Raw genomic sequence first — 26,024 nt, forward strand, 5'->3', positions numbered from 1 at the left:
TATTTTAGCGATTCCATTTACTTTTGATACTTGCGTATATTTTAAACCAAAAACGTTTAGACTTTTACTCTAGTAGAATTTTGCTGGGTGACTCACTTTTACTTGAGTCATTCTCGTATCTTTACTTTTACTCAGGTATGACAACTGGGTACTTTTTTCACCACTGCCATTTCTTCCCTCTCCACCCCCCCAACCCCCCCCCCCCCCCCCCTCACTCTCCCAATCCTCCACCCACTTGCTCTCCCCCTTTAATTGTCTTTCCCCCTCTACCCACCTCTCTCTTCCTACTCCTCGCCCTTCCTACCTCTGTCTCGCTCCCTCCCTCCCTCTCTCAGTGGAGAAATGGTTTCTGTGGATCTACTCCCAGTGGTGGAAGGACATAGCATCACTAATAAACCTCAGACATATGCGATGAGGGCCCGAGAACACAGACACTGCCCAAGGTCGCTTCAGCTAGTTGTGTGTGTGTGTGTGTGTGTGTGTGTGTGTGTGTGTGTGTGTGTGTGTGTGTACAATATACAGAACAAAATTACATAATAAATATCTACAACAGTGAACCTATGTGAGCTTTCCACACACACAGTCACAGTCCATTTACAGGGGTAATGAGGGGAGCTGACAGTACGGGAGACCATTCATCATGATAGGTTGCACCCTTCAGCTGGCCAATGGACTGCCTCCATCCGCCTCCCAGCCGCTCTACACCAGGGTCAACTGCTGACCTCATCTACACCCTCACAGAGCAACGTGCCGAAATCACCCCCAGACACTGATCTAAGGTCAGTTTTCAAAGGCTAAGGTTAAGAGAGTGGGGGAGGGAAACGCTGTTCCAAGACCTGTGCTTACAGCATTACTTATGCTCAATGAGTCCTCAAGCCTGACCTGGCGTCGCCTCGGGATCAAGGGCCAGCCAATCGGCGAACACAGCAGCCCTTACATCACCGTGCCCACAAGGGCCGGGGAGCTGTGGCAACGAGTGGGCTTCAAAAGCGGGAATCCAGAATGAGTCAGTGTGGAATGGTTTGCGACCGATGGGCTGACTAAGCAGATTGTGGGGTGTTACTTGAGAGAAGATCACATGGGAACTGGCTTTGGATAATAGTTCTCCTGTGTAAACGCTACTTGTGAAGACACATTTGTACGAGGAGAACCATAGCCCATTTCCAAAACGGTCAAATTAACACTCACGGGGAGAAGAGGAGTTGAGAAAGAAAGGGCCAGCACGACAACAGAAAATCAACTGCAGCTGAGGAAGAGCGAGGTGACCCCCCCCCCCGAGTGCCTCAACTGGGCCATTCACAAATCCCTCTCTTTTTTTCCCGCTCTCCCTCTCAAGGGTTTAGAAACGACAGACGGCGCGACTCGACCGGGCTTTTCGGCAGCCTCCTTTCCCAATCTCTACATCCCTTTCTTTCAAGCACCTGTGCACTCTTGGTAATGAACTGTAATAAAGAGTAACCTGCTGTTGCTCCTGCTGTACTCATTCGTAGTCCATTATGTGTATGACGTACAGCTGTAGATGGGCCTTCATTAGCACGTAGCACCTGTCACCAAGCTGGGCTGTACCGCTGTTTAATAAGAATGCTACATCAATAGAACTAATCATTAGAGTGGTAGAGACTAAGAAAGGGGGGGGGGAGAAAGAGAGCGCAAAAAAAAGAGGGAAAGAATGAATGAAAGAGGAAGAAGGAGAGAGAGAGGTTGAGAAGTGAGTGACAAAGACAATAAGAAGCAGAAGTCGACTGTAGATGGATAAATAAATAAATAGAGGGGGAGTCAGAGCGAGAAAGAACGGGGAGAGGGAGAGAAAGAACATGGCGAGGGAGAGAAAGCGGGATGACTGTTGGGAAGAGAGAAGGAGGAAGAGGAAGTGAAGAAGAAGGGATAAGAGAGAAGAAGAAGAAGAAGGGGAGAGAGAAGGGAGGCGGCATAAAGAGAGGGCGACGGAGAGCGAGAGGGGTGTGGACTGAGGCCTGTGTATTTCGTCTCTCTCAGCCTGGCGCGGGGCGTGTGCTCTCTAAAGCATGCGCGGCCATGCACCGTAGATCAGTAGGAGAACCCCAGCCAAGCCTCTGTCTTCCCCGAGGGGCCGAGTACTGCAGACAGCATGCGATCAACCCTCTCTCAATGAATTTGTGTGTGTGTGTGTGTCATTTGAGTGACATTTCACAAATCCTGGGGACTGGGCTAATGATATCTCCGTTGGACTAAATCAAAGCACTCAGTGGTTCCAGGAAGAGAGTGGGAACCGGGCTCAGAGTCACGACGCTTCAGCACTTCCTCTCTAATTACGACCGGCCTACAGATGGCCCCAGGGAGAAGTGGTGGAAGGGGACTAAAGCTAAATGCCAGCATCATGGCAGAGGCGTGTTGAGGAAGGCCCATGTATTCATCACTACTGTCTGAAGCGAAACCCTGATAATTGCAGGGTGGTTGTAACTACGGTCTCCTCAAGTTTGACAGATCTCCAGTGAGACCACAAGGTCAGCCATTACAGCGCTTAGGCCTTTTGTTCAATGCTCTCTGAAAAGAGCATGGTGAATAATACGAATCAAAGTGAATTTAATGTGAGTGACATATCAGAATTGAAGGGCAGTGAATTGAATCAGAGAATCAGAGAGAGGTCAGTGGCGTATGAGGGTATGAGGGTCGCAGGACTCACCGAGTTGATGCAGGCCAGCTCCTTGTTGAGCAACCAGGGCAGCGACAGCCTTCCCTCTCCCCTGTAGCAGGACTGGATGCGCTCCTTGATCTTCTCCTTGATGCGGCGCAGCGTGAACAGGCACAGGGCCGACTCCTTGGGTGGTTTGGCACGGTTTTTCTGGCCTTGGGAGAAGACCGTGAACAGGATGTCCTCATCTTCGGAAATGCCTAACGAGTCGGCCAACTGCTTCCCGGGCCGGCTGAGGTAAGCGTCCTGGATGAGGCGGTACTCCACACCGTCCTTGGTGCAGCCAATGGGGAACTCCACGTACGAGTAGAACTTGGGGTCGTCCACGCAGAGGCGGACGATCTTGGAGGTGAAGAACTGTTCGCCGGAGGCGTCTGGCGAGGTGAGCTGAGTGTCCAGCTGCATGGTCAGGTAGTAGACAAACTGCTCGCTGCTGAAGCTGTAGATGTAATAGATGTCGAAGGCGGGGAATTTGCTGAGGGTGTCCGAAGGGATCTTTAGCTGCGAGGAGACAAACTCGTCCTGGTATACAAAGCTGAACATGTCGGCGTTCTCCTCATTGGCCATCAGCTTGCGGCTGGAGAGCGTGGGGAAGTACTCGGACTTGCCGTCGATGGGCGTGCCGATGAAGAGCTTGCTGGCGGGGCCATGCGGGGAGGTGATGATGACCCCGGACATGGTGCCAGACTCGGCCACGCTGGACAGGTAGTGCTCCTTGCGGTGGTGCGGCTCGCCTAGCTTGAACAGGTCGTCCAGCCTTAAAAACTGGCAGATGCCCTGGGAGGTGCTCCCGCAGGCGATGAGCCGGTTCTGGGCGTAGTCAATGAGTAGCAGCTTGTTGACATTGCTGGTCTGGGCCAGGTCGTGGGGGCAGGACTGGACGCTGGGCGGGGGGTAGCACTTCTCATTGTCCACCACGGGTCCCGTCATGTGGCTCCGCAGCTTGGTGAGGTTGCTGGAGAGTTTGAAGATCCAGTTGACCGAGCCGACGTAGACCTCGCCCGTCTTGTTGTGGATGGCCAGGTGCGTCAGTCCCCAATCGGGCGGGTGGAAGGTTTTGAAGGCCTGGGGTTGGCCTCCTGTTTGGGATGGGCCTGTTTGGGATGGGCCTACCAAGAGGACCAGCACCCCAAGAAGGAGCAGGTTCCCCAGACGAGGGGCAGCGAGTGACCTCTGTAAGGGCCACATATCTGGGACTTGCGGGAGGCAAGGCTGGGGGAAGGGATGGGGGAGGTGGGTTCACTCCAGCACCTAGTCCGGCTCTGTTTGTGTTTAGCTTTCTTCCCCTGGAAGGAGAATGGACTGGCCAAGGGAGGGGGGGGGGGGAAGCTCCTATTGATCCGGTGTCCTTTTCTCTGCGTTCGGAGCTGTCATCCAGAGCATCATCCACAGCGGCATTGGTAGGAGCCCTGCAAGGCAAAAAAAAATAAAACACATTATGAGACGCAATGGAACATTACCTATTGATTATGCATCAGCCGGGGAACCTGAAAGCACGCGAGATACGCTGCCAAGTTAAGACAAAAGTGAAGACGACATTCAACCACCCCAGATTAATAAATGACAAACTCAGGCCTGTAGGACATATCCGTGACTACATTCAATTATGAAGGGAGACAGCTAGCGAGAGCTTCAGGCATATTACACAACGCACGGTACAATAACGCGAGTCACACTGCGATGAGTTAGAGACACACAACATCGAGCCTGTTAATATTTCACATGTTCAACAGTAGAGTGAGGGGTTTAGAGAAGGTCTGCTGAGAAAATCCCCAGAGGTGGCACACTTCTATTGACGCCACGCAATTTGTATCCAGGTCTGCTCCCTCCCAGGCCTCCTCACTGCATGCAGTATCAGCAAACTACCCAGCATCCCCCTCTTCTCCTAATTAGGCCCTTATTCTGTCAATAGCACCAAGGCATGGTTCTCAGTTACTCTGTGGCAGATCCGCAGCTCTCTGATGGACAAAACATGTTTTCTACCCTGAGGGAGGTGGAGTAAAAATGATGATTCATGGTCATTATGCTCCATCGGGAATGTAGAGAACAATGCAAGCTAGAAAAAAAAAGGGAAATTAAAGAATGAGATGGATCGAGACTCGAGACAAAAGTATACTGCACACGTCTCAGAGAGATTAATTGCTGTTGTTGTTGTCATTGTTGTTGCGGTTCCAACAATACAATTCCCATTTCCACTCCAGCCAAAGCTTCTCTCGCTATCTCGCCCACCCAACCCAGTCATCCACTCCCAGCAGTTAAACGCAAAAAAATATGTTTATTTATTTAACTAGGCAAGTCAGTTAAGAACAAATTGTTATTTACAATGGCGTCCTACCCCGGCCAAACCCGGATGACGCTGGGCAAGTTGTGCGCAGCCCTATGGGACTCCCAATCACGGCCAGTTGTGATACAGCCTGGAATCAAACCAGTGCCTTAGACCGCTGCGCCACTCAGGAGCCCCTAAAGATCTGCTTCCCATCCAAACCAAAACAACCTCTAATTGTCTGAGCCAAAGTTCCTGGGCCCATTTGGCTATTCCCGGTGTGGGAGTGGAATTGACTGGATTTAGCCCTAATCCCCCCCCCCTCTCCGATCATTGCATTTGCTAATTCTTCTAAATTAAGTGACACATATATGCCAGCACTTCCTCGGCTTCCATATCTTCCCGGAGTTGGATTCCCTTGGCACGGATGGATGGGGGGGATTGATGGGAGAGGAGGGATGGGGGGGATTGATTGACGGGGAGGTGGAAGTAATGGATAAAGACTTTTTTTTCTCCTTGTGGGTGATTTCTAGTGCCAATGATAGCAGAGAGTTTGAGTTGGCCCATCTCAGCGCTGCTTGACAGACCAATCATGTTCCGGGCGATACCGGGACATTAGTTTTCCTGTAAATGCTGATTACGCAAAATGTGTGCGGCAACTCTGAGGCCCAGCTTAATTTCACCTAGACTATGAAAGTGTCGGCAGAGGGTTATTTTATGACCGAACCGAATCGGGAAAGACGAGAGACGATGGAGGGAGGGACGAAGAGCCGTGAGGGAGGGAGAGGCGTAAGGGAGGCACAAAAACGTGAGATATAAAGAAAATCTAAAACGGAAGAGAAAGAGGGAAGGAATAATAAGTCAATTCTTTCCTCCCTTATCTTCAGTTTTCCTCCGGAGAGTGATTTGAGGGGTTGGCCTGTGTGTCAATTAGTCCCCAAGAACACATGGAGGTAGTACGGTCAGTTAACAAATGACTGTGTGTATGTGTGTGTCCATGCGTGCGCATTGGAGGGAGATTTAGGGGGAAAGTGTTTTGGTTCGGGAAAATGCACACAATCAGACAACCCTAAAAGCTAGCCGGTGGAATTGCAAACCATTGCTCTGGTAGCAGCGAGGTTCAGGGGAGTTTGTGTCATCCAATTTCCACAAATGAAAGCCTGGACAAGATGAATATGCTGTGGAAAGAGAGAGAGCGAGAGAGAGAGCAGGGGCGAGAGAGAGAGCGGGAGCGAGAGAGAGAGCGGGGGCGAGAGAGAGAGAGGGCGCGAGAGAGAGAGGGGGCGCGAGAGAGAGAGGGGGCGCGAGAGAGAGAGAGAGAGGGGGCGCGAGAGAGAGAGAGAGGGGGCGCGAGAGAGAGAGAGAGAGGGGGGGCGCGAGAGAGAGAGAGGGGGCGCGCGAGAGAGAGAGGGGGCGAGAGAGGGGGCGAGAGAGAGAGAGAGAGAGAGAGAGGGAGGGAGGGGGCGAGAGAGAGAGAGAGGGAGGGAGGGGGCGAGAGAGAGAGAGAGAGAGAGAGAGAGGGAGGGAGGGGGCGAGAGAGAGAGAGAGGGAGGGAGGGGGCGAGAGAGAGAGAGAGAGAGGGAGGGGGCGAGAGAGAGAGAGAGAGAGGGAGGGGGCGAGAGAGAGAGAGAGAGAGAGAGAGAGAGAGAGGGAGGGGGCGAGAGAGAGAGAGAGAGAGAGGGAGGGGGCGAGAGAGAGAGAGAGAGAGGGAGGGAGGGAGAGAGAGAGAGAGGGAGGGAGGGAGCGAGAGAGAGGGGGGCGAGAGAGAGAGAGAGAGAGAGGGAGGGAGGGGGCGAGAGAGAGAGAGGGGGCGAGAGAGAGAGAGAGGGAGCGAGAGAGAGAGAGGGAGCGAGAGAGAGAGAGAGGGAGCGAGAGAGAGAGAGAGGGAGCGAGAGAGAGAGAGAGAGGGAGGGGGCGAGAGAGAGAGAGAGAGGGAGGGGGCGAGAGAGAGAGAGAGAGGGAGGGGGCGAGAGAGAGAGAGAGGGGGCGAGAGAGAGAGAGAGGGGGCGAGAGAGAGAGAGAGGGAGGGGGCGAGAGAGAGAGAGAGGGAGGGGGCGAGAGAGAGAGAGAGGGAGGGGGCGAGAGAGAGAGAGAGGGAGGGGGCGAGAGAGAGAGCGAGGGAGGGGGCGAGAGAGAGAGCGAGGGAGGGGGCGAGAGAGAGAGAGAGGGAGGGGGCGAGAGAGAGAGAGAGAGAGGGAGGGGGCGAGAGAGAGAGAGAGAGGGAGGGGGCGAGAGAGAGAGAGAGAGGGAGGGGGCGAGAGAGAGAGAGGGAGGGGGCGAGAGAGAGAGAGGGAGGGGGCGAGAGAGAGGGAGGGAGGGGGAGAGAGAGAGAGAGAGGGGGCGAGAGAGAGAGAGAGAGAGGGGGCGAGAGAGAGAGAGAGAGGGGGCGAGAGAGAGAGAGGGGGCGAGAGAGAGAGAGGGAGGGAGGGGGCGAGAGAGAGAGAGGGAGGGAGGGGGAGAGAGAGAGAGAGGGGGAGAGAGAGAGAGAGGGAGGGAGGGGGAGAGAGAGAGAGGGGGAGGGAGGGGGCGAGAGAGAGAGAGAGGGAGGGAGGGGGCGAGAGAGAGAGAGAGGGAGGGGGCGAGAGAGAGAGAGGGAGGGGGCGAGAGAGAGAGAGGGGGCGAGAGAGAGAGAGGGGGAGGGGGCGAGAGAGAGAGAGGGGGAGGGGGCGAGAGAGAGAGAGGGGGAGGGGGCGAGAGAGAGAGAGGGGGAGGGGGCGAGAGAGAGAGAGAGGGAGGGGGCGAGAGAGAGAGAGAGGGAGGGGGCGAGAGAGAGAGAGAGAGGGAGGGGGCGAGAGAGAGAGAGAGGGAGGGGGCGAGAGAGAGAGAGAGGGAGGGGGCGAGAGAGAGAAAGAAAGGGGGAGAGAGAGGGGGAGGGGGCGAGAGAGAGAGAGGGGGAGGGGGCGAGAGAGAGAGGGGGAGGGGGCGAGAGAGAGAAAGAGAGGGCGAGCGATAATGGAGATAGAAAGAAAAAGCGAGAAAAGAAAAAAGGAGAACATCTGGAGGAGAAACGCACTGGCATTTCAACATCGCGGCGCGGAAATCCTAACGTGGCTTACGCCAATAGAGAAAACCTAGGTTCAATAAATGCACACGGCGCCATACGGTTGTGCATCTACTAATAAACTCCTCTGCCTGTGTCGAAGCCTCTCCAACATAAGCAGGTGCAATAAAGTGAGAAGTCATCCTATAAAAAAAGATATTAATTTCTTGCACCGAGAGCAGATGTCAATTTAAAGCGTGGCGGCGAGCTCATTTTCGTTTGTCATTCCCGTGAACGAACGAGAGGGAGAGAGCGAGAGAAAAAGAGGAGACCTGTAGAAGGTCTTCTCTACAGTAATTTCTCTTCATTTTCAGCCGACATGACTTGACCTAACAGTGCGTGAGTGGCGCAACAAATTGCACTTGCCTGGGTCTCTAGCTGGCCGTAATCTACCCAAGTAATAAGGGAAACGCTATCACGGTAGACCGTCCGTGTCCAATGCATGCTATTGTAAAAAAAAATAATAATAATAAAATTAAAAAATGGCAGCTCACTTACAAAGGCTAATTCTATAAGAGCTAATTCTAGGGGTTGGCTGAAAAAAGCATGCCCGGCTGAAGCCTATGGCCCCATCCCTGAGTTAGCTTTGAGATGGGAGAGAGGAGAGCAAGTTGATAATGGACAAAAAAATTTATTACACTCAACTCCCCCGGGTCTTGATGGAATGCTTGACAGATGAGGAAATTGTCACAATCTCTCCCCGATAAAGAATCTGCCAGCACTTCCAGGTTCGTACAGATTTCCTCTGTCGTGTTTCAATTTTCCCTCTCTTCCTTTTTTACCTCGTCAGTTTCAATTTCCTCTGCCGTGTCGAAATGAAAAGGCTGTAGAACAAGGCTGAGCACCATATTGGGGGAAGATCAGGAAAACGTGCCAATCATTTGGGACTTTTGCGAGTCTCACTTTTTAACCCGTTGGTTGAGAACCTAGAGTGACATCTAGGCCTGCACTGTTATCGCAATCAAGTAATATAGAAAAGGAAAAAACAGTACAGTGATTGATTGGTTTTCAGTTTGTTTATTTGGGTTAACAGTGTTTGGGCTTAGCGGCGGAGGGGGATCTGAGGAAATGATACAGACTGGTACGTGTGTGTGTGTGTGTGTGTGTGTGTGTGTGTGTGTGTGTGTGTGTGTGTGTGTGTGTGTGTGTGTGTGTGTGTGTGTGTGTGTGTGACCCCCAGAAGAATATGAAGAGGGGGGCGGGGGACTAAACCAAACAGAATTCATAAATCCGCTCTCGCTCTCTCAGCTTTCTTAGCTCTACATGCTCTCTCACGCCTATGCAAAGTAGCCAGGCAGCCAGTCGCATTCAGCTCCTCGACGCTATACCTGTGTGTTCAGATAATGGCCCCCAGCTTGGCACCAGCGGCCGGCTGATTTATTGCCGGTGGCATATCAATTATAGCACTCGCCGCTAGCGGGGGAGAGCAGAAAAAACCCAGGCGTCTGACTCCGCACGTAAAGCTCAAGCAAATTCTCTCCTCGCTTCATTTTGTCACGTGGGCCGGCGGTGCTTCTGCAACTGCATTGTTTGCTCTCTGGGGTTTTAGTATCTGCATAAGCACTTTGTGACAACTGCTGATGTAAAAATAAAAAAAATCCTACATTTGATTGTAGGAAAACCAAGCGTCGCCGGACGGATGCTGCAGCAGGAATATGGGAGGGGGACGACAGACCGAGACCGAGACAGAGACAGACGACAGACAGAGACAGACAGACACAGACAGACACCGACAGACAGACACAGACAGACAGACAGAAACCGACAGACAGAGAGAGAGAGAGAGACAGACAGAGATTGGCAGACAGACAGAGATAGACAGACAGAGAGAGAGAGAGAGACAGACAGAGATTGGCAGACAGACAGAGATAGACAGACAGAGAGAAACCGACAGACAGAGAGAAACCGACAGACAGAGAGAAACCGACAGACAGAGAGAAACCGACAGACAGACAGAAACCGACAGACAGACAGAAACCGACAGACAGAGATAGACAGACACAGAGAGAAACCGACAGACAGAGTATGGGAGGTGGAGAAGTGATGTTCACGACACACGCGCACGTACCTGCTCGCACCCCACTAATAGCCGTAGCCTAAATACTAGGCTATATAACCACAGGTATAACATGCATATGCCCCTCTCACTCATATGCACACACAGCACTAGCCTAGCACACAATAACACTCATATAGATTGAATGGGCAAGTCTCTTAAGCTCTTATCTTTACCAGGCACTCTAAAGGCTTGCATATATGGATCTAGGTTTTAGGGACCACCCGCTGCAGTCTGACTGCTGACATAGTTTTTTTCTCCCCCAAGCGGTTCTACATGTAAAATCGGTGCGCACTCGGTGCGCACTCGGTGCGCAAATTACGTTCAGGGGTGCCAAGTAATCTCGGCCAGCAAACTCTATTAGCGTGTCTGAGCCTTAAGACAACACGCTAAGGGATTTGCCTTCGGGGTACTCCGAGTGGGTAGAGGGGGAATGGGGGGGGGGGGGGGGGGACAAACCCCAACCCCCTACTTAATCTCCCCTTCCATGGGTTAAATCTCAACCACAGCCGGAAGCACAATCTGCATATGGACGTATGCATACGGAATATACTATTCCCCTGGACAATAAGGAGAAAACACACCTCCATTGAGTGACTAGTTAGAGTCGGGTGATGAGTTGAGGAAAGGGGGTTATATTTCAGGTACTTGAGGTAATTAAGTCACAGACGAGATTCCCGCCAGTGAATCATCGTGACGTCTTTTAATCAAAAAAAGGTTTTACAATTCAAGTCATTGAACGGCAGTGAATGCCTACTCGGTGTCAGTATATCAGATCTGTGATTTAATATTAACGGCGGAGGACATGTTTTGTACGGCAAACTTTGCAAGGAGAAGAGCTGACTGGCAAGGCTGAGGGTGATAAAAGGAACTCGGGAGTGGTTTTTAATGCCAATGTAAATCTCTGTAGTTGAGGGCAAACGTTGTGCCATTCCCTCCGCAGATGCTCTGCCAAAGTACGGTCTAGAGCAAGTTTTTTTGAAAGACGTTAACCGCCAAAAAGCTGAACCCAGATCAGGGGGTGAAAGCGCAACTTGCAAAACTGACTCGATTTTGTGCGACTCCAGTCTACTCAGCTGGTCTCCCAGAGCTAAAAATCAGAACATGATTTAGAATATACCTAGACTACATTATCACAAACCCGAGGCTACATCGTCACAAACCCGAGGCTACATCGTCACAAACCCGAGGCTACATCGTCACAAACCGAGGCTACATCGTCACAAACCGAGGCTACATCGTCACAAACCGAGGCTACATCGTCACAACCCGAGGCTACATCGTCACAACCCGAGGCTACATCGTCACAACCCGAGGCTACATCGTCACAACCCGAGGCTACATTGTCACAACCCGAGGCTACATTGTCACAACCCGAGGCTACATTGTCACAACCCGAGGCTACATTGTCACAACCCGAGGCTACATTGTCACAACCCGAGGCTACATTGTCACAAACCGAGGCTACATTGTCACAAACCGAGGCTACATCGTCACAAACCGAGGCGTTATTCCTCCAGTGGCAGTGTTGCATGAAGATAAGTGTTGTGTGTGCTTGATTGGGGGACGAGTGTTGGTTCTACTAGGGAGTGACAGCTGACACACTAGGGGCCTCCTTTGCATCCTCCACGCACACTTTGAAATGCACACTTGTGTTTTAGAGGTAAACAGGATTATGTTGTGACAGACGGGACGTTGAGCACACCGGTGTGTGTGTGTGTGTGTGTGTGTGTGTGTGTGTGTGTGTGTGTGTGTGTGTGTGTGTGTGTGTGTGTGTGTGTGTGTGTGTGTGTGTGTGTGTGTACGTGCATATGTATAAAGGCTGTCTCTCTCGGCATCAAAGGCTCCAGTTGTCTCTGTCCAGAGGAAGGGGGGGGGGGGGGGGGGTGAAGGGGAGGTAGTGTACACTGGCCCACCCCAACTCCGCTACCCTACTGCAACCTCTTAAATCGGGGACAGAGTTGGGGTTACATTCAGAGCGATGAAACGTTATGAGCCGTTGCAGATAGGAATGCAAGCAGTGCACGACAGGTGTTGCACTCGCCCCGCCCCTAACAGCCTCACCCTAGGTCACATTCAGTGTGGTGTAACCTTACAGAATATTCACATAACATACATATGGAACATACATGCTTGTCTGTCAACATGTAGAATCGGGTACCGTCTCAGTTCTCCACAAGACATTTCCACCTTCAAATGGTCCGAAAACTGAATCCTCTGGAACATGGCTCTGGCCACAAATGTTTTTGTTGTTGGGGGGGGGGGTACTTTTAATCCCTTTTTCTTCCCAATTTCGTGATATCCAAATTGCTAGTTACAGTCTTGTCCCATCGCTGCCGCTGCAACTACCATGCATCCTCCTAAACACGACCCCGCCAAGCAGCTCTGCTTCTTGACACACTGCTTGCTTAACCCGGTAGCCAGCCGCACCAATGTGTTGGAAGAAACACAGTACAGCTGGCGACCGAAGTCAGCATGCACGTGCCCGGCCTGCCACAAGGAGTCGCTAAAGCGCGATGGGAGAAGGACAGCCCGGCCGGCCAAACCCTCCCCTAACCCGGACGGCGCTGGGCCAATTGTGCGTCGCCTCATGGGTCTATCGGTCGCGGCAAGCTGCGACACAGCCTGGGATCGAACTCGGGTCTGTAGTGACGCATCTAGCACTGCGATGCAATGCCTTACACCGCTGCGCCACAAGGGAGGCACAAATCAAAATCACGTTTTAAGAAAATAATATGGGTCCAAGCACAGAACCTTGTGGGACACCAAATTCAAATTTGAAATGTTTCCAATGATGTCACCCAACTGTACAAATTAATACCACTCAAAAGATTTTTAACCAGTGAAGAAGGCCAACCAAGTTTTTCCCAGTGACTGGACACTGAATGACTGAACACAGCGCTAATGTGAAGCATTATTAAGCCTCCCCTCGGTTCACTTATCTCACCCTACCTGCTCTGTTAATTTCCCTCTCCCCTTCTATCCTCTCTGTCCATCTCTCTCTCATACATTCTCTTCTACCCCCTCTGTCTGTATCTCTTCCGCTGTTCATTTCTCTCTCCACCCCACCTTCACCAAGGATTTGTCAAGGAAGGAAGGAATGACCCAGGCGCAGTCAGATATTCTGAACAAACTACGAGGGCTTATTTCATCTGATCGTACTTGTGTGTGATCTATGCATGGGTATTTTAGATGTGAGCAGGTTTTATGCGACCGCTCATTCAGCAGTATTTCCGCCTCAACAGCTGCAGTGAGTGCCAGCTCTGGGTTCCTGACGCCTCAGCATGAACTGTGGAACTTGTTGCCACTGTTTGAATGTGCCAGTCTTTTGTATGTTTGTGTAGGTTACCGTTTATCTTACGTGAACAACATTGCACGCTAGTCGGCGAGTTATTACATTAGTCACAAACTACACAGACCAGTTTCGGCGTCATGGTGCTTTCCCTGACGTGAACTTCATCGAATTCCTTCATAATGTTAGTTGTTCGGCCCACAGAGTCGATCATAATGGAACGCTCCTCTCTTATCAGGCCTAGTCTTCTATGAAGCAGGGGTTCAGTTCACCAGTGAAAAACAATTAAGCCAAGACAGTTTTGGGGATGTAGTTTAGGCCTACTGGTTATATGAATGTGGGATCTATCGTCCCACAACTGTCCCAGAGTCTGTTTGGGATAGGCTATTTATTTCTCGCACAGAACGACAAGTTGACCAATAGAATAGGTGAACTTTTCTACTATGGGGGATAGTAGAAAACATAGGCTAGTGGTTTTGCTTTTTTTTTTTTTTTTTGGGGCTGAGGAAAAGTACATGTAGGCAGTTATTCTAGCATGTGGGTTTGAAGTTCAGGGAAGCAAATCTTTCCCATGAAAGTTCACCTTTATAATGAAGCATTCCATGCATCCTCGCATTTGTAGACGCATGTAAGATAGCCTACCATTCCTAATGTGATGATTAGATGGTCATAATTTTGTCTAATGATATCTCAATCACTTTTTGCAAAAAGACCTCAATGCAGCACGTAGTGGCTTAGTGTAGACCTAGGCTATAGGCCAAATCAGATTGTCATTTGACAAGAAATTAAAGCTATAGCCATTTGTTTTCCAAACTGTTTTTCCACAACTGTATTTTTAAATATTGGCTGGCTGGGTCTCTGCTTTTCACTGACAGTCACAACTCAACAATCATCTATTTGGTATTTGCTGCACCCTCTGCCCAAATTGCTTAGGGTCATTCTGAGAACTGTGGGTGGATGCCCTAATCGGCCTACGGTACCAATGCTTATGTATCCGGTGTTGTGCCGAAAAAAATGACATTTTCTTGCCTGCCGAAATCCCCCCCCCCCCCCTCCCCCCTTCTAATTTCCTTAATTTGTGGCTAGAGTCAAATACTTTCTGTGGCACACATCAGAGTCAAATATTTTCTACAGAACAAACTTCATGTCAGGATAGGCAACCGAAATTAAGAATGAATGTATGCGTGTTATATTAAACAGAGGGAGTAAAATGTAAGACAGCAATAAACATTTCAGAACAACTACTAGTCGAATAAGACATCGGCGAGATGACGAATTTTGGCAAAGAGACTTATTTATAGACCAATACACTTGAAACAAATAGCCAAACCGACATAAAAATTCAAATGAAACGCAGCCTAACATGATCAGAAATTACAACTAGCAAGCAAGTCGCAGCAATGAAGAATTGAGTGCGTACGCGTTCACGCGAAGGGGGGGGGGAGATTCTGACACGGGGATAGATTTTCAGCACAACACCGGTACATTTCCTAAATGCCCGGTAAATGCTGCCAGTAAGAATGTTCATTTTCCTAACGTAAAACCTGCTATGTAGGTAGGTTCTATACATTGCTAATAATAGGCTAAGGAAATTGGACTACCCTACACATCGTTTCTTTCATAAGCTTTGCGCAGCTGTGAGTTATTTTGACTTCTCATTCGATTATTCCATCGAAGTATTGTTTGCTCCATTTGACTTCTTGCTGCCTGTAATATGCCATCCAAAATAAAGCTGTGAGAGAATCGCCCATAGACTGACTTTCACATGTGAAAGCTGCAACTTCCTGATAGTAAGCACCATTTTTATTTTTATTTTTTTTGAATCGCCTATTTTGGAAAAGCTCCTCATAACTGTAATTTGTCTTAACGCTTTTGTTTGGCTATTGTAATTAGTAGGATTTTGCTTTTAGCCTTTTGGTTCGCAACGGCAAGGAGGGACGCATCCATCATCTGTTTTAGACTAAGCATTGCTCAACTCTAAGGTGCGTTCAAACTACTACTAGATGTTCTATCTTGCTACGGTTTGTTCTACTCCTCCTTATTACCTTAGGCCTAACATGTTTTTAGGTTATTCAAAAACAACGGGATTTAAATGAATAGTTTGATCATGAAGTAGCGCGGCGGGAGGAAGCCAGCGTGCATAAAAATGCAAGTCATATTCATATCAGAACGGAGAGAAATTATACAACGGTTGTCTTTGTTTAGACACCGGAGGCCCAGATCATCCAACATTGAGAGAGAGCAAATCTTAGTATTGCCAAACCATAGTCTCCTCCCCATTAGCTCATCCACTAGATCGCAGTGAGCTAGATCACACTCTGATTAGAACAACAAAATGGCCCCGCCCAGCACTGACAGCACGCATTATCTGGCTGCATTCACAATGGGTTCGCATTACCGTGTTTTTATGGATGGCGTTTACACAGGCAGCCCTATTTTGATCTTTCAACCAATTATTGGGGGAAACCTGGATCGGATTGGTCAAATGAACCAATAAGAGGCAATAATAAATACAAATTGGGCTGCCTGAGTAAACGCGGACTTTCTTTCTCCTTACGTTTCGACTCGATGTGTGGTGTCATTTTAATGTCGTTTTAGACAGGGCTGTCTGTGGTCGTGGCACCTCTGCCCATGAAGACTGCGTATGCCATATGACTTGAGGGTGTGTGCAGTCTACTATGAGTGAATGCTCATCTGAATAAATACTTTCACCAAGCTAGTTAGGCATGTCGCTTTGGGGCTCTGTTTGGAGCAACTGACTATTCAGATGGAGAGAGGGAGAAACGGAGCTCAGTGGGAGGAGAAACAGACGGAGGCCTATGAGCTCAGGCAGTTTCCTGCCTTTCCACTACTCATCAGCACATATTCCCAGTCAAGCGCGTCGTACAGCGCTGCACGCTCCAATGCCCTGCTATAGAGGGGAAGAGGGGATGAGAGAGTGTGAGAGAGAGAGGGGGGCATAGGAGAGAGGTAGCCTAAACTGAGGGAGGAGGGGGGGGGGGTAGAGGAACATTTGTTTTAAAGAGCGAGACATAACATGGGCGGGAAAGAGAGTGAACGAGACAGAAGGGAGGTGAGACAAGCTAGACATACCTTTTAGAGGTAACCAGTGAGGCAGAAAGTGTAAGATTGTGATAAGAGGAGAGCGGTTTGTGCATCAGGGGCCAACTGACTTTATGAGCTAGTGGGCGGACAAGGTTTATGAAACGTTCAAACAATACTTGTTTGTAAGAGCGCTTCATCTTTCCAACGTCCAAAAAAACTTGAACCGGAGAAATGATGTGTATGTTCGATCAACTCAGTTTGAACCCTGGTCGCCTACATTTTACAATACTGCTGAGCAAAAGGCATTAGCTCTGGGAGCTAACAGGCAAAGTTTCTCTGAACCAGATGTGATGCTACAGATGCATTGGCACTAGTTTGGGCCACACCGCTCCACTGGTTTGAGCGGTCCCAAGTGGCAGGCAGGCCAGGCCGCAGAATGAGTAACAACGGCCATTGTGAGTCAGACGGCGGGAAAAGGAGGGGAGGGAGGGCGGGTTGAGCGGTTGACAAAAGAAAAGGACACAAAGAGAGACAAATTCATTAGTATTGCTTTCAGCCATTCTCTCAACGCCAAACACTGGGTAATTAATAATGTTGAGCCTAGTGTAAACAAATGTCAGTGTGTGTGTTTCATTGGAGAATAGCGACAAGACAAAGAAGAGCAGGAGACCCATTTGAAAGAAAGAAACGTGCCCACAAATGAGGAAAACAGATAAGGAGAGGGGCGGGGGTGAGAGGAGGAACGGTGAGTGACAGGAATGCAGAAGGTAAGGAGGAGGAGGAGTAAAAGGAAAGATCCCATCTATGCACCTCTATAGAAGAGGAGAGAGGGAGAGCTGGTACAGAGAAACCAGGGGCTTCAATTAAAATATTCCGGGACGTCCAAATGGACACCCTTTATCTAGAACCAGACACGATTCTCTGCAAAATATAGGAACGGGAAATTAGGTCAGCTCTAGTCATTACATTTCTATCTGCTACTTTCTCAACACTACAGTGAATAAGCTTCTTCCACTTTGCATATCCAGCCCAGAGCAGCAGTGGAGGGCACATTTATCACCCAAACAGCCAAGGCAAATGACCTGCCATGTTTCCCCAATAGCCCAAGGGACTAGCCCACCCGGCAGCCGCCAATCATTTCCACTATACCTTCCCATATTTCGCAACGCTTGAAAAGAGATTGGAAAATATGACAGCATTATTTGTGCCTGCGTTTCGGTGCAGTTAACAGCTGCCGATAGCCGTTAATGTTGCTTCAAATGCCTCTCAGCTCTAAGTGCTAAAGTAGATGGCGTTAGTAGCGACAAGGGAAACGCCGGATGCAACGATGATGGAGAACAGAACAAGGATGAAAGGCTATATATGCATCCATTTGTTGCCTTTCTCGTGTCGCTGCTTTCATAGGCCGTTGACGGCGATTGATGACATTTAAGACCGGGTTATAAACATTACGAGGCCGCATTTGACTGGAGCTGACTTGATACTGTACCTCAGACAGGGTTGGGGAGCAACGGCTTACATGTAATCCGATTATAGGTACTTTTGAAAAACAAGATGATTACTTGAAGGATTACTTTTCAATTCAGAAAAGATGTTTGCGGGGGGAAAAAACGAGGAACGTTTGATCCTGTTCCCTCAATGACATTCAAATCAGCATTGAAAAAAAGATGCACGTTTAACTTTGTTCCACCTGAGCGAGTCTGACCACACGTCAGACACCACTATGATGACGCACCAAATGTGTTTGATGGATCGCGGGAAAAGAGCAGGAACAGGCTTTTGTAGGCTACAGTCCAAGATATGTCTTCCAATGGTGCGACTGCTGTCGACATCCAAAGATTATCCAACTTGAATGAACGCTTGGCGGTAAGGATGACAGCAGTGGTGTCGTCTACGGCGATACGGATATCACCTATTATTGATATCTAAACTCAGCAACAAAAAAAAAGAAACGTCCCTTTTTCAGGACCCCGTCTTTCAAAGAAAATCCGTAAAAATCCAAATAACTTCACAGATCTTCATTGTAAAGGGTTTAAACTCTGTTTCCCATGCTTGTTCAATGAAACAAACAATTAATGAACATGTACCTGTTGAACGGTCAAAAAGACACTAACAGCTGACAGACGGTAGGCAATTTAGGTCAAATTATGAAAACTTAGGACACTAGAGGCCTTTCTACTGACTCTGAAAAACACCAAAAGAAAGATGCCCAGGGTGTCACGTTCTGACCATAGTTCTTGTGTGTTTTGCTTGTTTTAGTGTTGGTCAGGACGTGAGCTGGGTGGGCATTCTATGTTGTGTCTAGTTTGTCTGTTTCTATGTTTGGCCTAATATGGTTCTCAATCAGAGGCAGGTGTTTTGTGTTGTCTCTGATTGGGAATCATATATAGGTGGCTTGTTTTGTGTTGGGGTTTGTGGGTGGTTGTTTCCTGTCTCTGTGTTTTCTCTGCACCAGCTAGGACTGTATCGGTTTGCCACATTTTTGTTATTTTGTAATTGTTAAGTGTTCACTGTTTATCATTATTAAATATGTTGAGCACCAACTACGCTGCGTCTTGGTCCGATCCCTGTTACACCCTCTCTTCTCGTGAAGAGAGGGAAGGCTGCCATTACACAGGGTCGCTGCTCATCTGCATGAACGTGCCTTAGGCATGCTGCAAGGAGGCATGAGGACTGCAGATATGGCATGGGCAATAAATTGCAATGTCCGTACTGTGAGACGCCTAAGACAGGGCTACAGGGAGACAGGACGGAAAGCTGATCGTCCTCGCAGTAGCAGACCACGTGTAACAACACCTGCACAGGATCGGTGCATCCGAACATCACACCTGCGGGACAGGTACAGGATGGCAACAACAACTGCCCGAGTTACACCAGGAATACACAATCCCTCCATCGGTGCTCAGACTGTCCGCAATAGGCTGAAAGAGGCTGGACTGAGGGCTTGTAGACCTGTTGTAAGGGAGGTCCTCACCAGACATCACCGGTAACAACGTCACCTATGGGAAAAAAAAACACTGTCGCTGGACCAGACAGGGCTGGCAAAAAGTGCTCTTCACTGACGAATCGCAGTTTTGTCTCACCAGGGGTGATGGTCGGATTTGTGTTTATCATCGAAGGAATGAGCGTTACACCGGGGCCTGTACTCTGGAGCGGGATCGATTTGGAGGTGGAGGGTCCGTCATGGTCTGGGGCGGTGTGTCACAGCATCATCGTACTGAGCTTGTTGTCATAGCAGGCAATCTCAACGCTGTGCGTTACAGGGAAGACATCCTCCTCCCTCATGTGGTACCCTTCCTGCAGGATCATCCTGACATGACCCTCTAGCATGACAATTCCACCAGCTATACTAATCGTTCTGTGCTTGATTTCCTGCAAGACAGAAATGTCAGTGTTCTGCCATGGCCAGCGAAGAGCCCATATCTCAATCCTATTGAGCACGTTTGGGACCTGTTGGATCGGAGGGTGAGGGCTAGGGCCATTCCCCCCAGAAATGTCCGGGAACTTGCAGGTGCCTTGGTGGAAGAGTGGGGTAACATCTCACAGCAAGAACTGGCAAATCTGGTGCAGTCCATGAGGAGGAGATGCACTGCAGTACTTAATGCAGCTGGTGGCCACACCAGATACTGACTGTTCATTTAGCTATTTGCGCCTTACAGATTGTGGTTGCTGTGGATGGCTGTTCTCAAATCTAAATGTGTATTTGAACCCAATAAATGGTTGAATTCAAGAAGTTTAAGCTGACAATCAATCATTGTTTTTGAAACTAATGGACAGCCAGTGAAAAATGCGCTCTTGGAATAGCTGTATAGTGTGGGTCTCTGCCTATGGTCAATCTAATCTATGCTGATAAAAATGTAAATCCATAGGCCTAATGAACACACGCTCAAACCTGCAGCTGCTACATCCATTATTGGACTTATAACGTATACACATACACACATCACTACTCATTCCAGGGTTTCTTTATTTTTACAATTTTCTACATTGTAGAATAGTGAAGACATCAAACGTACTATGACATAACATATATGGAATCAAGTAATAACCAATTAAGTGTTAAACAAATAAAAATATATATATATTTTTTATATTCTTCGAAGTAGCCACCCTTTGCCTTGATGACAGCCTTGCACACTTGGCATTCTCTCAACCAGCTTCATGAGGTAGTCACCTGGAATGCATTTCAATTAACAGGTGTGCCTTGTTAAAAGTTAATTTGTGGAATTTCTTTCCTTCTTAATGCGTTTGAGCCAATCAGTTGTGTTGTGACAAGGTAGGGGTAGAATACAGAAGATGGTGTTATACCAAATAGGGCTAAGTCCATATTATGGCAAGAACAACTCAGTCCATCATTACTTTAAGACGAAAGTCAGCCAATCCGGAGAATTTCAACAACTTTGAACGTTTTTTCAAGTGCAGTTGCAAAAACCATCGCGCTACGATGAAACTGGCTATCATGATGACCTCCGCAGGAAAGGAAGACCCAGAGTTACCTCTGCTGCAGAGGATAAGTTCATTAGAGTTACCAGCCTCAGATTGAAGCCCAAATAAATGCTTCACAGAGTTCAAGTAACCGACACATCTCAACATCAACTGTAGAGAGGAGACTGCGTGAATCAGGCCTTCATGGTCGAATTGCTGCAAAGAAACCACTACTAAAGAACACCAATAAGAAGAAGAGACTTGCTTGGGCCAAGAAACATGAGCAATGGACATTAGACCGTTGGAAATCTGTCCTTTGGTCTGATGAGTCAGACCAACCGACGTGTCTTTGTGAGACGTAGAGTAGGTGAACAGATGATCTCCACATGTGTGGTTCCTAACGTGAAGCATGGAGGAGGAGATGTGATGGTGTGGGGGTGCTTTGCTGGGGACACTGTCAGTGATTTATTTCGATTTCAAGGCACACTTAACCAGCATTACTACCACAGTGGGACTATCATTTGTTTTTCAACAGGACAATGACCCAACACACCACCAGGCTGTGTAAGGGCTATTTGACCAAGGAGAGTTATGGAGTGCTGCATCAGATGACCTGGTCTCCACAATCACCCGACCTCAACCCAAATGAGATGGTTTGGGATGAGTTGGACCGCAGAGTGAAGGATAAGCAGTCAACAAGTGCTCAGCATATGTGGGAACGCCTTCAAGACGGTTGGAAAAGCATTCCAGGTGAAGCTGGCTGACGGAATGCCAAGAGTGTGCAAAGCTACCATCAAGACAAAGGGTGGCTATTTTGAAGAATCTCAAATATAACATATTTTGATTTGTAGAAAATAGTAAAAATAAAGAAAATCCCTTGAATGAGTAGGTGTGTTCAAACTTTTCACTGGTACTGTATATCAATTGATTCTTGAAGAATATAACTTTTAAAGTGCCTCATGAGCTTAGTTCAACTGTCACACTCCATGAGAACCCAAAATATAAGCTTGTTTTTCTCCAATGTACGTAAACAATGGAAATGTAAACAAACACTGTATAGCCTCATAACATGGTTAAAACAAAAACAAATTATATCATGGATGGTCAGTCCTTGCATCGATAGCTCTGTCTATTAATCGGAGAGTGGTTACATTTCTCCTGGCCCATCACTCAGCTTTTTACCAAAACAGAGGCGGGGAGACCGTTTTGTTATTGGTTCATCTGTGGATTTGCCCTTTAAACAGCTGCATATTATCAAGATATCAAAGTGTCACCAACAAAAAGGTAAACAATAGGCCTATAGCAAATGCAGCAGATGGCATACATTTTTCACATATAAATTGCACTTTTCAGTAGTGCTCAAAGCAGGCCATTCCAGGAGTGCAGCATGTATTTTTCAACTTGAATCAATGAGCCCAATCAGTCCTCCATGACAACAAAATCATAACAGAGTAGGGCTGGCTAATAAATCCTTAGTTTTGGGGTTATGCTCAAGTAAACAATTTGGCTAATCTATACTTCCATATTTCCAAGTCCTATTCTTGAAGATCAAGGGGTATAACAGTTATTGGAATTAATTGGAATTCTGATAGTTTTTTTTTATGTAAAGATATAATTTAATCTTATTATTTACAGTTGAAGTCAGAAATTACACTTTGGTTGGAGTCTTTAAAACTCGTTTTTCAACCAATCCACAAATTTATTGTAAACTAACTATAGTTTTGGCAAGTCGGTTAGGACATCTACTTTGTGCATGACACAAGTTATTTTTCTAACAATTGTTTATAGACAGATTATTTCACTTATAATTCACTGTATCACAATTCCAGTGGGACAGAAGTTTACATACACTAAGTTGACTGTGCCTTTAAACAACTTGGAAAATTCCAGAAAATGATGTCATGGCTTTAGAAGCTTCTGTTAGGCTAATGGACATAATTTGAGTCAATTGAAGGTGTACCTGTGGATGCATTTCAAGGTATACCTTCAAACTCAGTGCCTCTTTGCTTGACATCATGGGAAAATCAAAAGAAATGAGCCAAGACCTCCACAAGTCTAGTTCATCCTTGGGAGCAATTTCCAAATGCCTGAAGGTATCACATTCATCTGTACAAAAAATAGTACGCAAGTATAAACACCATGGGACCACGCAGCCGTCATAGCACTCAGGAGGGAGACGCGTTTGTCTCCTAGAGATGAACGTACTTTGTTGCGAAAAGTGCAAATCAATCCCAGAACAACAGCAAAGGACCTTGTGAAGATGCTGGAGGAAACGGGTACAGAAGTATCTATTTCCACAGTAAAACGAGTCCTATATCGACATAACCTGAAAGGCCGCTCAGCAAGGAAGAAGCCACTGCTCTAAAACTGCCATGAAAAAGCCAGACTACGGTTTGCAACTGCACATGGGGACACAGATCGTACTTTTTAGAGAAATGTCCTCTGGTCTGATGAAACAAAAATATAACTGTTCGGCCATAATGACCATCGTTATGTTTGGAGGAAAAGGAGGGAGGATTGCAAGCTGAAGAACCCCATCCCAACCGTGAAGCACGGGGGTGGCAGCATCATGTTGTTCGGGTGCTTTGCTGCAGGAGGGACTGGTGCACTTCACAAAATAGATGGCATCATGAGGTAGGAAAATTATGTGGATATATTGAAGCTACATCAAGACATCAGTCAGGAAGTTAAAGCTTGATCACAAATGGGTCTTCCAAATGGACAATGACCCCAAGCATACTTCCAAAGTTGTGGCAAAATGGCTTAAGGACAACAAAATCAAGGTATTGGAGTGGCCATCACAAAGCCCTACACCTCAATCCGATAGAAAACTTGTGGGCAGATCTGAAAAAGCGTGTGCGAGCAAGGAGGCCTACAAACCTGACTCAGTTACATCAGCTCTGTCAGGAGGAATGGGCCAAAATTCACACAACTTATTGTGGGAAGCTTATGGAAAGCTACCCAAAACATTTGATCCAAGTTAAACAATTTAAAGGCAATACACTCAATTAGTATTTGGTAGCATTTGGTAGCATGTAAACTTCTGACCCACTGGGAATGTGATGAAAGAAATAAAAGCTGAAATAAATCATTCTATGTACTATTATTCTGACATTTCACATTCTTAAATAAAGTGGTGATCCTAACTGACCTAAGACAGGGAATTCTTACTAGGATTAAATGTCAGGAATTGTGAAGCTGAGTTTAAATGTAGTTGGCTAAGGCGTATGTAAAACTTCCGACTTCAACTGTATGTAGTAGAAAGCAATGGGTTAGAAGAAGCCTACATAACCAACCCGTAAAGTAACATTTTACATCCATATATGGCCAGCTATGTAAACTTCAACATTTATTTATCCTGCAATAGATGTTGTTAAATTAATCACATACATTTTTGTATTCTTCTAATGCCTTAAGGGGAAAGTAATCTAAAATGAACTGAATATAATCAGATTACGTTAGTGATTTTGGGTAATCCAAAATTTACATTACTGATTACAATTTGACAGGTAAGTAGTGACTAACGGATTACATTTAGAAAGTAACCTACCCAACCCTGACCTCAGATATTCTAGATTTCAATTCAAGAATAAAAGCATTGTTTCAGGACAGAGCCTCAAATCTTTAGATGCAAGGCTGTAGGAATCACCTGTACTTCTTGATCCACTGTCTGGTAAAACACTGTTTTAAAGGGGACTGAGGCAGACCTGTGTTTGCCTGGTAAGGAAACACTTGGTGTGCTGTGTGGTTTCTTCACTTGTATGATCAGGTCCCTTTTATAAACGCTAATGTGGATTTGACAGGGCTGACCGGGGTGAGCTCATGCTATGACAAAATCTGGGATACGTGGCAAGCGTTTGAGCTCTGCCCACAGTGCTTTTGGGACAGGAAGTCCACCGACATAGGTCTCTCCACTCACTGCCTCATTCTTAAATCAGAAGTCTTGAGCTCAAGTTAACATTTGATTTTCAATGACGTTCTGAATAACAAAAAAAACAAAAAAAACAGGTGGGGAGATTTCCAGTTCAATCGTCCAGTAGAATGTGCATTTTACCACAGGCCTCCCGGGTGGCGCAGTGGTCTAGGGCACTGCATCGCAGTGCTAGCTGCGCCACCAGAGTCTCTGGGTTCACGCCCAGGCTGGGCTGGGTTCGCGCCCAGGCTCTGTCGCAGCCGGCCGCAACCGGGAGGTCCGTGGGGCGACGCACAATTGGCATAGCATCGTCCGGGTTAGGGAGGGTTTGGCCGGTAGGGATATCCTTGTCTCAGTATGTAAAAATGTAATAAAATGTATGCACTCTACTGTAAGTCGCTCTGGATAAGAGCGTCTGCTAAATGACTAAAATGTAAATTTTCAATGACGTTCTGAATAACAAAAAAACAAAAAAAAACAGGTGGGGAGATTTCCAGTTCAATCGTCCAGTAGAATGTGCATTTTTCTAACCGATGGGGCACCGTCCACACATAGTGCTGTCAAGACCGTGCTCGTTTGACCTTTAGAGACGGGATAATTCCATTACTCCCGGCTTCGTGTATGTTCACCAGCAATTACGAAGAGCTATTGAATAACCAGGACTAGACAAAGTGATGGCACACATTCCCCTAGGATTGCCGAAAAGGCTGCATTAGCATTTCGAACGCAAACGCTAGTGTTAATTGAATTGTCGATATTGCCGTCGTCTGGCAGCATACGAGACGAGTATTCTTATTTTCTTTACCACCCCCCCCAGCGTGAATGTGAGTGAGAATTAATTTGCACTTCTTCTAAAAAAGAAAACTACAGTTGTTGATTGGTAAAATGCTTTAGGGTATGAAATCATTCGCCAAGGAACTAACTAGTAGTAGTACTGAGGGAGACAAATAGCAAGATACAGACCAACTTTGATTCACGTCAAATCATTGAAAGCTCAAGCCACAAGGCCAATTATAGTCTTTATGTTGTAGCTTTGTGGTGCCAACTGTCTCATGTGTGTTAAGTTAAACTCAACAACAGCTCATATACATAAGTGTGTGGTCATGAACATAGAAATCGAGGTTACTGTGTTGTTTGGTTGGCCTGTGTCTGCATTAGCAGTGTGTGTGTGTGTGTGTGTGTGTGTGTGTGTGTGCGTGTGCCAGGGTTGGACTCCATTCAGAATTTTGGTATCGACTCCCATTTTACTCATGAGTTGGCCACACCCCCACAGGATGTAGAATATGAATTTGAGTTTGAGTGACAGGAAGTAGAATTTA

The 26,024-nt window shown here is 47.6% G+C and overlaps 1 protein-coding gene across 1 annotated transcript in view; it reads right to left on the reverse strand.

Annotated features, from left to right (window-relative positions):
• The window catches only part of LOC120064127 (plexin-A1-like), a 257,343-nt gene that overhangs the window by 210,861 nt on the left and 20,458 nt on the right, over nt 1-26,024 (reverse strand). The window contains exon 2 of the mRNA XM_039014494.1: nt 2,663-4,080. Within this exon, the coding sequence (XP_038870422.1) occupies nt 2,663-3,859 (1,197 nt within the window). The 5' untranslated portion in view covers nt 3,860-4,080. The remainder of the gene's footprint in view (nt 1-2,662; nt 4,081-26,024) is intronic.

The sequence above is a fragment of the Salvelinus namaycush genome, chromosome 2 (assembly GCF_016432855.1).
Source record: "Salvelinus namaycush isolate Seneca chromosome 2, SaNama_1.0, whole genome shotgun sequence".
In the NCBI taxonomy this organism is placed as follows: domain Eukaryota; kingdom Metazoa; phylum Chordata; class Actinopteri; order Salmoniformes; family Salmonidae; genus Salvelinus; species Salvelinus namaycush.